General features: G+C 33.2%; 1 protein-coding gene across 5 annotated transcripts; it reads right to left on the bottom strand.

Moving 5' to 3' along the window:
- Positions 1-291: 291 nt before the first annotated feature.
- On the bottom strand, positions 292-12,506 carry LOC115972183 (TMV resistance protein N-like). 5 transcript variants are annotated; one of them, XM_031092368.1, is made up of 11 exons: positions 12,201-12,506; positions 9,008-9,518; positions 7,629-8,727; positions 7,209-7,514; positions 5,672-7,120; positions 4,870-5,512; positions 3,088-3,185; positions 2,866-2,960; positions 1,978-2,075; positions 1,811-1,888; positions 292-775 (listed from the first exon to the last, which is right to left on the bottom strand). In XM_031092368.1, exons 2-6 carry the CDS (start codon positions 9,499-9,501, stop codon positions 5,027-5,029), a joined length of 3,834 nt encoding a protein of 1,277 aa, XP_030948228.1. In that variant the 5' UTR covers positions 9,502-9,518; positions 12,201-12,506; the 3' UTR covers positions 292-775; positions 1,811-1,888; positions 1,978-2,075; positions 2,866-2,960; positions 3,088-3,185; positions 4,870-5,026. The 5 variants fall into 5 exon arrangements, with proteins under 5 accessions (XP_030948228.1, XP_030948226.1, XP_030948229.1 ...); XM_031092366.1 differs by having other exon boundaries at positions 2,779-2,960; XM_031092369.1 differs by having other exon boundaries at positions 1,986-2,960.
- Positions 12,507-15,636: the final 3,130 nt, after the last annotated feature.

Genomic DNA, 15,636 nt, shown 5'->3' on the forward strand with positions numbered 1-15,636 from the left:
ATCTTTCAGCAAAGTTTTTTATTTTATTTTTTAAATATATATATATTTTTTTTGGGACTTTCCACCAACCTTCAATTTCATCTCCATACATGGTAGATACATATAGATAAAGAAGACAAAATATAGAACATTAGGGAATCAATAGGGCATATGATATGCCTTGTAAGACAGTAACGTTATCTACTCTCCTTTATGCAGAGAACTGAGGTTTGAATTCCTCCCCTGTTGTTATAAGTTATACTCATCAACTTAAAAAATAATAATAATAATAGTACATAAGATATTGCAAAATAAACAGTGAATAACAAAAATTTCCATAAATATATTATGAAGTGCAGATCAAATATTTTATAAGTGTAGCAAATCATGGTGTTAAACAACACAATCTACACATTTTTCAGTTTCACTCAAATAGGAATGATTTTTCAGTCGGGGAAGAAATAATCACACAAGACCACTTCCAATTGGAGCGAATGAATCCCAGCAGTAGTTTGAGAGACTAACATTCGGGAATGGTTGACCAATCTACAGAAAAATTACTTGAAAGAAATCAATACTCAACTAAAGTCTAGACCAGCTCTATAAAACAGGTGTCACCAGCAGCATCACGAACTTCGCTGATGTTCCATCCATGAGATGGAAAATCAATCATTGCAATCTCATTAGATGATCCTTTTCTAAATTTTTAACTAGCACTCCAAACTAATTTCCAACCCATTGCGGGTGGGGCTAATCCTGGAATATCCCTGATGTCCTTGTTGTTTGGGTTCACGAACTGGAAAAAACAAAAAAACAAAAAAATTCATTTAACCAAATGGAAAGAAATGCACTCTTATAAAGCCAGCTGTTTCTCAAGTTATTAATGGCTTGGTGACTTGAGACACCCTCTCCCTATACAAAGGTTTAAGACATGTTGAAATGAATAACATAGAAGCAGTAAAAGGTTCTAAAATGATCTAAAGAGGCCGTGAAGCAAATTTTCGGGACAATGCAGTTATGAAAAACTCAAACTTATATGCAACTTAAGTAGTTAAGTTCCAAAAGAATCTTTAAGCTCCAACTTCTCCTTCCACACCCCCCCCCCCCTCTTTCACTGTAAGTATAACATGTTTTCAAATAAAAAAGATCACCAATTTTATGATCCAAGTCTGTAGCATCCATCAAACTATTCAAATGATATAGAAAAATTCAAATTATTATTTCCCTCCATCTATTTGGTGGTAAAGCCATCTATTCAGAAAAGAAAGGGAATTGACCTTCTCCTCAAGATGACATCAAGTTGCAATCAGCGCATTACCAATGGACATGAAAATGTGACAACTATTAGATTAACTCTTTTACTCACTCATGCACCTGTGTTTGTCTTCTTTTTTTCTTTTTCTTTTTTTAGTGAAGTTATACTGAATTAGATTCTTTTATTTTTTTATTAAGGTAAGCAAAAAATCACTAAGAATCACTACGTTTAACTACAACATTTGGCATTATAAAAGTATCTTCCTGCAACTTTTAAGCAAATAAGGGTTTACCAAACAAGGTCAATCTGAGATCAACTTATTTATAAAAGGTCCACATAAGGCATAAAACAAGATTACGCAATACCATATACAGTTATATACATTTAAAAACAATAAGCCTGAGAAACTCCACAGCCACAAAGTCCTAGTCTTCATAATTTTGAAGCTACATCTATATAATAAAGGGATGTCAAGGATTTGGATCCAATTTGTAATCAGATGGCAAAAGCAAAATCAAGTATTTAGAAAATTAAATTTTGTTAATGGCAAAGAAAATGGATGATAAGCTATCTTACCTTTACAATAATGACGGCTATGACTCCAACGGCAATAATAAGGAAGAGTAATGCCATAATACACCTATCAGTTGCAACCTAAAGAAATAAACGAGGTAAGTAAAACATGTGACAACTAATAGTCAATATATGACAAGAACAGGAGGGAGATACTTTCAGAGATTGACCTGCCTACCAAGTTCCTTCACAAGTTGAGAAGCTTTCTTGATCGAGAAATGGATAGTCCAGCTCATTAACACTTAACAGCCCGACTCATTTGTTCAGTCTAAACATAAATATAATTGATTTCTTTAGTTTCCATGGCAATGAAATTTTTTGAACGATTAAACGAAACAAGAGAGAAACAGTAGGGGAGAGAGAGAGACAGAGAGACAGTTTTTAATTCAATGTGAAATATTAAACTGCCGTGAAATCCATTTTTTTTAAAAGCTGACAAATTACACACCCAATCCTTGAGTGCAGCTGCAGTTTCTGTTCCAGTTGAACAGTCTACCACAAACAAGGAGATACCGAATTTATTTTTCTTTTGCGATGATTCCATACTTTTTTGAACAGTAAAACTACTTTATGTTTTCTTACACTCAGGAGATATGAGTTAGTTAAAAACATTACATAATTTGTTCAGGTCTTGATAGAAAACAGTGCAAGTGATACTCAAGGCAGAGCTAAAAAGACTAGTATATTTTAGACATACAGGATACAAGTCCGATATAACCTTCTACAAGGAAATAGAGAAGAATGATAGGAAATAATGATCACACTTCAAAACAAACATTCCATAATTTGTTCATGCCTTGATGTAAACTAGTGCAAGTGATGTTCAAGGCAAAGCTAAAAAAACTAGTACGCTTTAGAAATACAAGATGCAATTCCACCTATAACCTTCTATAAGGAAATAGAGAAGAATGAGAAGGAAATAATGATGCACATAAGTGTTAAACAGAGAAGGTGATTCAAATTGAACTTACTTAAGGAGATGAGGAGCAGGACGGGTAAAAAAACCATGCTGTGGTTGACTACAATAAGAGAACAAAAAAAGAAATGCACAACTTCACCATTAAAATTCAGCTGAACCAGGCGTTTGAGGGAAAGGGATTGTGTCTCTTATATTCTCCATTCCTGTAGCAAATTGCGAATTCAACTCTTTGATCTACATAGAGTATGAACATCATTCAATACATTTGGGATGGAAGATTTAATCAACTGACACAAAACTAAAATTTTGGCAAAAATCTATAATATCTAAAGGCTAAATAGAAATAAAGATAACAACACACCATTGACTTTTTTTTTTTTATCATTCAGCATCTTGTTAGCATCTGGATCATTTCTAATCTCCAAATCCTTGGCTTGTTTGTCAAATTCTCTGATAAGCCTAAAAAGGCAAGACAAAATTATCTTTCTAACTGGGAAAACAAAAATAAACATAAAAGGAAAAGGAAAACACTTGTTTTATATGGGTAACTAGAACTCACACACCTGCATAGGATTCAACCCATAAGCTATCCTCCACCTCTTATTTAGATAGGGAGCAGATGGAATTTGATCCAAGGATCATTTGCAAAAGGAAAATCAAAACACACACAAAACACCAACAGCAAAAGCAGCATTATATAAGACTATTTTCTAATAAGTTTTTGCTAACCAATTAAACCACAAACCCATGAATATTTGAACCTGCGATCCCACCCACCATCCCATTCTTGTAGGAGGTAGAAATAACATTAAACCCAACAGCCATTGGCTAATACAAGACCTATCTCAGATCACCAACTTTGTTGAGTCACAACTTTCAAGCAACAATTAGTAAAGTAAAACCAGTTCTTTGGGCAGCAATAAAACATTCAAGGTTATAGGCAAATTTTAATTATATCTAGATCTTAACACTGCATAAATCCTTATGCATATTATTTACTACAGGAATTAGAAATAGCATAAAGGGGGTGTAGATTCAGAATCTATGTCCTATATTACAATAAATAACATCTATGTATAAGACTCAATGTCTCACTGTCAGTGACGGTGAATCTTTAGTTGATTTAACAAACAAAAGCAATACGCAATAGTTCACCTTTTAACAAGGCCTATTAAGACTTAAAATCATATATTGCAAACATTCAAACCTTACTTAATTACAAGACTCATAAGTCATGACGTGTGTTTTTATTTATTACTTTGAATTTTGGGTCAGGATCAATGGTTTTTGTTTTTAGTAACATAATTTAAACTTCACTTAATATTGTTGTAAATTCAGGTTGAAAAGAATGACTACCAGAGAGACAGTTGATCTACGTTCTACAGTGTAATTCATGTTTTGGGTGTTGGTTGTGGGGTTGCTAGTTTCCGCATACCATCCCCTGGCATATATATAAATATATATATATATATATATATATAAACATGTGTCCTTTTCACCACCATCCCCTGGCATATATATAAATATATATATATATATATATATATATAAACATGTGTCCTTTTCACCAAAAAAAGGATACGGTGAAAATTTAAAGAAAGTGTTGGTGCATACTAAATTATAACACAATTCTTTTGAAAAATTATAATATTTTGGGATAATATTAGCTTCTCACACGAGAATAGTATAAATATTGAATAGTTACCTATTTATTAACTTCTCATTCTTTGACTACCAAACAGGAAAAAAATAAAATTTTTGCAAACATCAATTCACTTTTTGATAACGTTTCTTTATCTATAACTTCAATTGTACGTAGGTGTGCAAATCATTGAGCAAAATCAACTTCTGAACCAGGCAAGGTGTCTGTTGTAAATTTCTTTAGCATGAACCACAGACCCAAATGCCGGTAAAGAAAAAAGAAAACATTATTATATACGTTGGACAGTAACAAGAATTACAAAAATAAAAACCGCTACAGAGGGACAAGAAATCTCAATCTGCATTTGAATATTAGTAGAAGTTTAACAGAGCATTACATATGCTCAGCCAAAACAAAAAGAAAAAGAAACAGAGCATTACATATGCAGCACACAAAAAAGAATAGTGATTTATAATGGTAGGAAGAAAGTTGATAACTCACAGGTAAAAGAAGTGACGAAAAGAATTCCCCATCACCCTCATCATGGGCTTTCGCTTATTTTGATTGGGATCTTCAAACCCTAGATTTCATCACCAACTGAAGAGAGTGTCATCATACTCCATTTCACATCTCAATTGGGATCTTCAATGTCCTGCTTTTATACCACACGAAACCCAATTTTCTCCACCTCCAAGCCCCAGCTCTCTATTACAAGCACAACTTGATGGTATCCCTTCTTATCAATAGAGCGGCCAGGAGTTTTGGGAAGGCGGAACTCGTTCTTGGACATACTGTGCAGCCAAAGGTGATGCGATTCAACTTCACCATATACTGACGAAAACTCAGGATAAGTACAGTAGGGGGAACAATTCTCACAATACACTACAATCCCATGGTGCGGATAGTATCTACCATCACCCAGTCGGTATCGGTATCTAGGTTGACGCTCGATGGGTAAAAAACCAACGCACAAAACAATTCCCCTCCACTCATCACACCCTGACCCAGACCCAGGCAATTGTATCTTCACTGTATTTCTTTTATAATTCTCATAGTCAACTGAAGTATCACATTTTTCAAACCATTTCGGAATTTCCCTTCCAGGAATAATACAACATATCTCAAATTGATGACTTCTATGTCCCTGAAAATATACAAACCATGATCTTGGGGGTAAATAAATAAATAAATAAAACCCAACACACACAGAGAGAGACAGAGATAGATACCTGAAGAATATTACCGTAATTTCCCAAGTAGGTGATATTTAGAAAACACACACAGAGATTAGAGAGAGAGATACCTGAAACATGTTACTGATGTTTTCAAAATTTTCAGCCAATTTGAAGCAGTTGAAACACTGGACAGTGAAATTAGTTTTCCAGCCGTCATGTAATGGTTCTGGGCCTTCTGGCAATCTCTCCAGTGAGGTACAATTGTCAACGCATAAAAATTCAACTGTTGACGGAATCTGAAAATTTGATAATGATCGAAGGCTTTTGCAACCATCCAAGTAAAGACTTTCTAGTTTAGGGACTTGAGAGATGCTTTCAGGAAGGGAAACGAAATCATTTCCACTTAGATATAAACTCATTCCGCAAAAGTAGGGTGAAATTGAAAGGTTGCGGTCAATTCCACTTGGAATTGCCGAAAGGTTGCAGTCATTGAGATATAAATAGCGAGCTCTTGGGATAGATGTCAATGAAGATGATGACAATTGACATCCCTTGAAAGATAAACTAGACAGAGGCGCTTCAAGGTGAATGGTGGAGGGAGGTAACTCTTTTATAGCAGTTCCATCCAAGGAAAACACTCGTAGGCTTTCCATATTCCCCAGGTTCTCTGGCAAGTTGGTAATTTTTGAGCATCCAGCAAGCTTAAAATTATCTAGCCTCTTCAAATTACAAATGGTGCTTGGAAGACGCACAAGATTTTTGCAATATTTTAGGTTTAAAATCACAAGGGCAGCCAAATGTCCAACAGATGATGGCAATACTTCTATTGCTGTTCCTTTTAAACAGAGTCTACTCAGAAGTTCAAGATTCCCAAGGTCCTCTGGCAAGTTGACAAATTTTGGGCATCTAGAAAGATACATTGCCTCTAGTGACTTCAAACTACAAACGGTACTTGGAAGACGCACAAACTTTTTGCAATCTTTTAGAGCCAATACTTTAAGGCCATTCAAAAATTCAATTGATGAAGGCAGCTCCTTTATGGCTGTCCCACTGAAATTAAGGTACGTTAGACTTGTGATATTCCCGAAGTCCTTCGGCAATTTGTCAAATTTTGAGCATCCAAGAAGAAAAATTTTTTCTAGTGACTTCAAGCTACAAATGGTGCTTGGCAGAAACTCAAACTTTTTACAATATGTTAGATCCAATAAAGTAAGGCCAGTCAAACATTTAACTGATGAAGGTAATTTTGTAATAGCAGTGCCTAGCAATATAAGTTCCTGTAAGTGTGTCATGTTTCCCACAAATTCTGGAATTTTCTTGACTTTGGAACAACCAATAAAATTAAGAGTCACAAGAGATTTCCATTCAATCTTGTTTGGAAGACTAGTTAGTTTTTGGCACTTCTTTAGATTAAGAAGTTTAAGGTTTTTCAATTTTCCAATGGATGGGTCAAGCGTGCGTAACTTTGAACACCCTTCAAGAACTAATTCCTCAAGATTTGGAACTCCTTTAAAGTTGGGGGCTTTAATCAAGTTCGAGGAGCCAGCCATATTGATGGACTTTAACCTGTCAAAATTCTATTAAAGGAAAATAGAAAGTTTAGAATAATTAACTTTCTAGTGTCTATTTATTGAAATTTAAAAGGATAATTACTAACACACTTACCTTCACTCCCTCCCAAAGAAATTCAATTTTGCTATTCTGCAAATGAAGTTGAACAAGCTCATTTGGCTGAAAACATGGTAACGATTTTGCAGAATAACCACTCCACTCAAGATGTATTAAAGAATTAGGAAGATGTCCTGGGACGGGTTGAGGGAAAACATTATGAACTCTTAAAAATTTAAGATTGGACAACTTTGAAAAGGCAGTGGATTTCCATTGTGGCCTTTTTTGATTTTTTGAAAATGTGAAACCTCGCCCACATGCCTCTGCTCCACTGATATCCATGGCTTGAACTTCTTTTGTTCCCTGATGATAAAAAGGAATTCATGAAATGAAAAATATATTATTAGTATAACTATTCATATTTCAACTTTGCTGAGTAAGAAGATATGATATGAGCTCAAATATATAACCTCTTACCGTATTGTTTCTTAACACACGATCAATGTCCTCATAAAGCCACAATCTACTCCACTCCCCAGGCTCATGACGAGATTTTTGACGAACAATATCCCTACCCATATCTCTTAGTAAATCGTGCATCCACAATTTACTATTTCCGGAAATTTTCAAGAGAGATTTCTCAATGAGAATTTCTAATCCAATACGGGGACGGCGGCCAAGAATTTCTAGTATTTGTTCCACAGGAGCTTTCACCTCATGATTAAAGAAGCATGCAATATCTAAGAATATTTCCTTCTCTGACGCTTGGAGTCCATCATAACTTATTTTTAGTGCTTGATTAACTTTTTCATTAGGCTCTTCTTTGAGCCTCTTTATCGCTTCTTCCCATTCATGCAAACTTCTTCCAGACAAAAAAGATCCCAAAATGTCAAGAGCTAAAGGAACACCATTAACATATTCTAAAATGGCTTGGGACGGTTTTAAATATTCACTAGGGGCATGTTTTTTATTAAAAGCTTTTGAAGAAAAAAGACAAAGTGCATCTTCATATTTCAATAATTTAACTTCATATATTTGGTCTCCTAAATCCCGTAACAACTGTTTATCTCTTGTTGTTATGATAATTCTACTACACCGACCAAACCATTCACGCTTCCCAGCTAATTTTTGTAACTGGTTTGAATCATATACATCATCAAGAATAAGAAGAATCCTTCTACCACATAACCTACTCTTGATCATTTGCTCTCCTTCACATTTATTTTTTATATTCAAATTTGTGTCATTAAATATTTGAGAAATAAGATCTTTTTGTAGTGAAAGTTCACCTTCTTTTTCATATTTTTCCCTAACATTATGAATAAAACAACAACCACCTTCAAATTCTTTAGAAAACATCTTATAGGCAACTTCGGCGAGGGTTGTCTTCCCCATTCCCCCCATCGCCCATATCCCTATAAAGCGAACTTCATCCTTTAAATTAAAAGCTAAACATGACTCCAATTCCAACATTGGAGATTCCATTCCAACCAAGCCCTCAGTAGCTTCTGAGAATTCACCACTCAATTTTCGTGATATTACTCCCACAATGCTTTTGACAGCTTCAGAGAGAGGACTGCAGTGAAGAGAGAACAAGATATGATGACCAATTAATGGGTCCCATGAAAAATATGGTAGATATTAGGTGTTTGAATCAGCTGACTAAATAAAAATATGTAAATAGATAGGCTAAGACAAATTAAATGAGATCCAATGAAGGTTTATTTATTTCAAAAAATAAAAAATAAAAAAAGATACGTCAATTAAAGGTTTAAATGGAGTTGCATATATAAAAGTGGGTCAGCTGAACATATATATATATATATATATATATATATGTTTCAAATAAAAATTACCTATTCTTTACATGATATCCGGCAATATTGGCCACCTGACTCAAAGCAGCTTTCCATGTTTCCAACTTCTCCTTGAATTGTTTTTCATGTTCATCAAAGACATGTGCAAAAGTTCCTATTTGTTTTCGCACATCAGATGGATCCACATTGTAAAAAATAGGCAAAACTGATATTTCCTTTTTTTCCTCGCAGTCAATGATCTCAACAAGTTCATCTAAGCACCAAGTGGAAGATGCATAATTTTTTGAGAGAATGACCACGGCAAATTTGGATTCTTTTATCGCTTTGAGGAGTTCTGGTTTAATAGTTTTCCCTCTCTCAAGATTTCGATCGTCCTTGAAAGTTTTAATGCCCTTCTCTTCTAAAGCATAATATATAAAGTCCGTAGCAGTATTGCGGGTGTCCTCACCGCTGAAACTCAGGAAAACATCATACGTCCATTTGCTGGTAGAGGAAACAGAGGAACTTGGGAAAGATGACGAACTTGAAGCCATTGAATCAAGGAATAGATCTGCATTGAAAAAAAATCAATTAGAACTAAAGAAAAATTGAAAAGAAAATAAATTATGAAAGAAGAAAAACTATTTGATGCAATGGTTTGAATCTCTCCCTTCATCAGATGAGTGAAACGTTAACCCTATTTTTTGTTCTTTATTAGAAAGAGAAACCGCAAATAAATTCACACTGTCCAGATAAGGGTCAAAGGAAACGTGCGGTTGAAAAATATAAAAATAAATAAAAATAAAATAAGTAAAAAAAATAAATAAAAGTAAAAGGTAGAGTGGCATACCCGTCCATGAAAAAGAAATTTACAAAATAAAAATTACAACCGTAATAGGACACAATAAATTATCAAAAAAAATTTTAAATAGTTTATTTATTAGCCTAAAATTGACCACAAGTAAAAATAAATAGTATTGTTAAAATATTGACATATTTTATTGTATTTTTAGATTTTTTAAATTAGTGCTATTTCTTTTAAAAAAAATTAGTGTTTATACAGTAAGTTTTGTTATTCTTATTTAGACCTATTAGTAACATTATTATTTTTTTATCTACCAACAAATAACCTGTCACGTAGACTTTATTGTAAAAATTTTGTAAAAATAGTATCCATAACATACATTAGGAGAAATAATTAAAACAAAGAATTCTCTTTTTTATCCTTTTAAATAATTTAGGACTAAAACCTCTACTTTTATAAATGTTAGTCAAACATTCATCTCTTTCAAAAAATACTTTTTAACAGTTTTTTCCAAACAGTCCATGTTTTCAAAAAATCCAATTTCATAACACACTTTTTAAAAACCTCACTTTTTTAAAAAACTGAACCAAACTCAGCCTTAAGGCTAAATGGTCTGGGTATAAGTTGTCAGGTCTATCTCTAGCTAGTGTGCATTTAAAGTCTTTCGTTCAGAACTCTGGGTAAGTCTCACTGTTCAGAACTAGTGCAGTGCTTTACATGTTCAAGATGAGTTTACACCCTCGTAGAAGTATGAAAAAGTTCTGAATATTTTGTAATATTATAATGAAAAAGTTAATCTTTTTTCTTTACATTCTTTTCATTTTAAAAAAAATTTAAACTATTCTGCCATCTCCTATACCATAATTTACACACACCATGAAGAACAAGAAAACACAATCAGCACCCAAAACTAAAACCCCTAAAACATATGTAACATTTTATCTCTTTTGTCACTTTTTTAATTAAGTCTAATGAAATATAGTATTCAAATATCAACTTACCCTCTTAAACATGTTTTGTTTTTAAAAGACAGACAAATGAAATTTTTAATGTTAAACTCTGTTAGTTTTAGCCTAAAACAAACGATAGAGGTTATTATTTACGACAAAGTATATAATACGATATAATTTAGAATGCAAAAACGGAGTTTACCTTTTACATTTACGTTCAAACCATAAAGAATATTTACCCCTGTTCATCACTTTTTTACCCATTTTTTAATCGTTTTCCACTTATTTTCCCTCCCTTTAAAAGGAGTGGTAATTTTAGGGAGTAATTATTAAAATGACTCCCTCTTTGCAATATTTGTATTGCGTAAGAACTAAACCTCTTGGCTCCCATCACAGATTCACAACACGAAATTGTGAGAGCAAGTATATAAAATTTTGGGTGAAATTTAGGATGTCTACTAGAATTTTTCTTGAAAGAGAGGGAGAGAAAGAATAAGCACAACTTTAAAGGTTTACACGCATGTAAGAAATTTCCAACCCTTCTTCTCAACGTGTGAGCCTACTCCATATGAGAACTCGAAGTAGTCTACACAATTATATTCCTTCAGCTAAAAACAATTAGGTGGCGTTTGGCTCTTGCGTTTCGTTTTCTTCGTTTTTTTTTTTATCGATGCGCGTATGATACTGTTCATTATCCAAGAACAGTGATTTTAGACTTTCAAACACGTAATCAACCATTTTTTTATGGTTTTCAATTTTTAACGAAGTAAATAATATCCAAATAACCTCTTGATCTCGGCATCCAAAAACATTGCTAATGCCAGAGAGAGAGAGAGAGAGAGAGGGGAAGACGGGCACAACTTTTGAGGAGTGTTACGTTGAAGTTTCTAACCAAAATCTCTTATTTTTTTTCTTTTTTTTTTCAACCAAACAGTGTTAATGTCGAGGAATCTTGGGGGTATTTGATAATATTGTTCTAATTACGATGTCAATAAATATGCATAGGAGAAAAAAATTTATAAAAATATATGTAATATTATTTAAAAACTTAAATTTGTTACTCAAAATTATGTACCAAACGGCCTTAGAGCATCTTCTATAGGCTCTTTAAAGCCAAATATGAAGAACAAACCCACCAAATAAACCTCTCCAACAGCCTCTCCATCTCCAATTTTTTTTTTAGATAAGCTACAGGAGCTCTCCTAAACATGGAGAACACTGTAACAATTACTACAACACCTCTAAACAATATTCTCCCTTAAAATAATATCTGGTTGAATAAAAAAATAATTATTTCTCTCTCATTCCTTTTCTCTTTCGTTCTTCACTCTCTCTTGCTTCTCTATCTCAACGGTTACAAACTAAAACATACCACAATCAAAACAAAAACACAAAACCCAATCGAAAGATTTGAAACACAAAAACAATCATTCTCATAAGCCTAATGAAATTTGAACAATAAAATAAAACTAATCAAAGCATAACAAAAAAAAAAAAACTGTAGAACGCCGATCTTCACTTCTCTGCTGGTGATCTATGTGTGTATGAGAGAGAATTTGTTTGTGTGTGAGAGAGAGAAGAAAGAGAGAGCTTCTTGAATGCTCTAAAGTAGACGAAGGGCTTGAGAAGAAAAAAAAAAAAAAAAAAAAGTGAAGAAAGAGCTCCAGACAAAGTGCTAGAAAAGAAAAAAAAAAAAAAAAAAGTGAAGATAGAGATAACAGAGAAGACAAACCAATTGGGTATGCTAAGGCAAAATGGTCTAGGGATATCAAAACAAAAAAAAAAATGGTCTAGGGATATGTGTTTACAGGTCAGCCACATCTTCGTATTAGAACCTTTTATATTATGTTTGGTTGTACTCGACGAGAGGAAGTAGAGAATTGGAAAATGGATGGAAGCTGTGGATTTTAAAGAAAAATAAAGAAATGATTAAATTTTCTGCAAGATTACTCTTATACCCTCAGATAAATATATATAAAAAAAGTCATGAATATTTTGTAAAATTACTTTTAATTATTCCAATTGAATCAATAATTTATAATTTACAAAAAATAAAACAAAATAGAATAATCATTTTTTAGCATTATTTTTTTCCAACCTTTTCTTTCCTGCCTTTTCATTTTTACATCCAAACTCATACATAAAAGAGTATTTTCTGTCCCCTTCTTTCTTTCTTTTTTTCGTTTTATTTTTCCAAACCCATTCCCTTTTTTTCCCTCCTTTAAACATAATGTTAATTTCAGAGAGTAATTGAAAATTTAATACCCACTTCACAATATTTGTATTGTGGTGGCTAAGACCACATAATTTTACGTAATTTTGACTCTAACTCACAATGTATTAAATATATGATAATGGGTCTATATGAATCTATATACCTCTATCACTCACAACTAATCACATAAATATTTATGATCAAAATTGTGTAAAATCAGTGACAGTTCTAGGAATTTTTTCTAGGCGAGTCATTAAGAAACTTAAATTAAAGAAAAATTTAATTAAAAAAAAAAACTTGAATATATTGAGTTATCGAAAACAAAAACACACAAATACATAAAATTTTACAATTTTCTTTTATGAGTTTTCATATTTTGAAATCGTCTCATAATAGATTATTATTAGTTTTCATTATCTATTGTCAATATAAGTATGACTATTTTATTTTGTTAAGTTTGTATAATATTTTGGTTTTTATGCAATTGTAGTTATATATTTGTCATTTTTTTTTATAAAAATATTTTAAACTAAATGAAAAAATTACACTCCACTAGTACTGTATAATTATTAACTCACATAACTACACTTATCTATCCATAAATAATACAATAAATTGTTGTTTGATTGTAAAATAAGTTGATATGTGATCAGAGTTTAAAATAAAGTGTGCAAAAATACTTTTTAACGTATTAAATTAGTAAAGCAATATTATATATATATATTTTTTTTTTCCAAGTTAGGGGGTTCATTGAACCCCTTAAAATGTACATACAGCCACCCCTAGGTAAAATTATGTGTTACATTAATTGTTTCGAAACTGAACCTCACTTGGCTCCCATCACAGATTCACAGCACAAAATTGTGAGAGAGTATAGGAAATCTTTGGTGAAATTTATGATGTGTCTAGAATATTTGTCTTCACAAAAAGACAAAGAAGGAACAAGCATAACTTTTGAGGTTCTTTAGAGCATCCACAGCAGTGAATGTAAAATTTTAGCTATTTAGCTATACAAAAAGTCATTTTACCTATTTTACCTACATACATGCTACAGCAGTGAATCTATTTTAGCTTTTAACACAATAGAATAATATAAACACTACAATAAAATAATATTTCTTTCAACCACCAACGTTCAGCCACAACCACCGCCAAATCCATAAAAATCATTGCACAACCACAACAACCACAACACGCCATGTCCATCAAAACCAGTGAAGAAGAACAAAACAAAAACCCAGAAAAATCAACACAGCCAAACCGAAACCCATGCCCGATACCCTGTCCATTTCGGTATCGGCCAACGAGACCTGCGCCAAGGGGCACGGTTTCACGGTCTTCACTAACGAATCGAGTCCTAACTGATACTGACCGCCCGATTTCGCCGCCAACGGCGTGGCTTGGTCCTTCTCGATCGAAACGGAATGAGTGCAAAGCGAAACGGAATGGTCTGTGGCGGCTGGGCTTGTGAGATCGGCGATGGAGAAAAGGGTCGGCGGCTGGGCTTGTGAGATCAGCGATGGAGAGAAGGGTTTGTGGCGGTTGGGCTTGTGAGATCGGGGATGGAGAAAAGGGTCGGCGGCTGGGCTTGTGAGATCGGCGATGGAGGGAAGGTCTGTGGAGGAAGAAAGAAGAGATGGAGAGACAGTGAGGAGAGAGACACGTAGAATGAAATGCATAAATAATAAAAAATAAAAAGATAGTGTGAACGTATAATCAAAAATTAATATTTTTTTTAGCTTTGATGAACAGTGCACATCTATATATAGATGTGCACTGTAGCAATGGAGCTAAATTTTTTAGATTTAGCTCCACTGCTGCAGCCAAGTTTTTGTGTTTGTGGAGCTAAATTTTAGCATTATAGCTCCACTGCTGCAAATGCTCTTAGTATTACGCATTTGTAAAGAAATTTCTATCCTTCTCCCCAACGTGTGGGCCCACCCATTATGAGGCCAAACTCAGTCTACTCAATAATTTTCTTTATTGTATCAGAGAGAGAGAGAAAGAGAGAGAGAGAGAGAGAGAGAGATTACCAATAAACCTTCATTACTTTGGCATGGTGTTTCAATGCTCATGTCTAGGAATTTGCTAGGTTTGATGATATGATTAGTGTTGAAAATTGAGCAAAGTTGTCAAGAGCTGTGTCGTGATTAGCGGAGGGCACCGAAACCGATTGCTTTGAAGTTAAAAGTTATTGTTAATTAGTGTGTGTTTGGCTTCAAATTAAAAAGTTAGTATATTTTATTATTTAGTTTATTTTTACTACTATTTATAGGTTTCACTATACTTTTTGATACTATTCATGAATCTCACTGTACTATTTCAGCTAACTTTTATTTTTACTTACAGTACTTTTAACAAAAGATTTTCAATTTCAACAAAATAAGCTGATTTCAAATCGATCCAAATATATATTCTAATATTTTTTTAAAAAAAATTTGGGAAGGGGTCATTGGCCCCAAGTCAAAGGCTACCTCGTCTTGAACTCTGCCCTAAGAAAAATTGTTAAGTTGCATTTAATTCTTAATTAAATTAATGTAAATCAAAAGTAATGTAAACTAAGAACCTTTATTGTTGGTCAAAAAATAATGTAAAATACACTTAAAAAGCTAGTGAAAAGCAATGTAAAAAGAAGAATGGGTCACAATATTCAGCAAAAAAAAAAAATGGTCACAAAACAATATGATAAGAAGTTGTTTGTCCTCTTTTATGTTGCAAA

The sequence above is a fragment of the Quercus lobata genome, chromosome 12 (genome assembly GCF_001633185.2).
Source record: "Quercus lobata isolate SW786 chromosome 12, ValleyOak3.0 Primary Assembly, whole genome shotgun sequence".
Classification (NCBI taxonomy): Eukaryota; Viridiplantae; Streptophyta; class Magnoliopsida; order Fagales; family Fagaceae; genus Quercus; species Quercus lobata.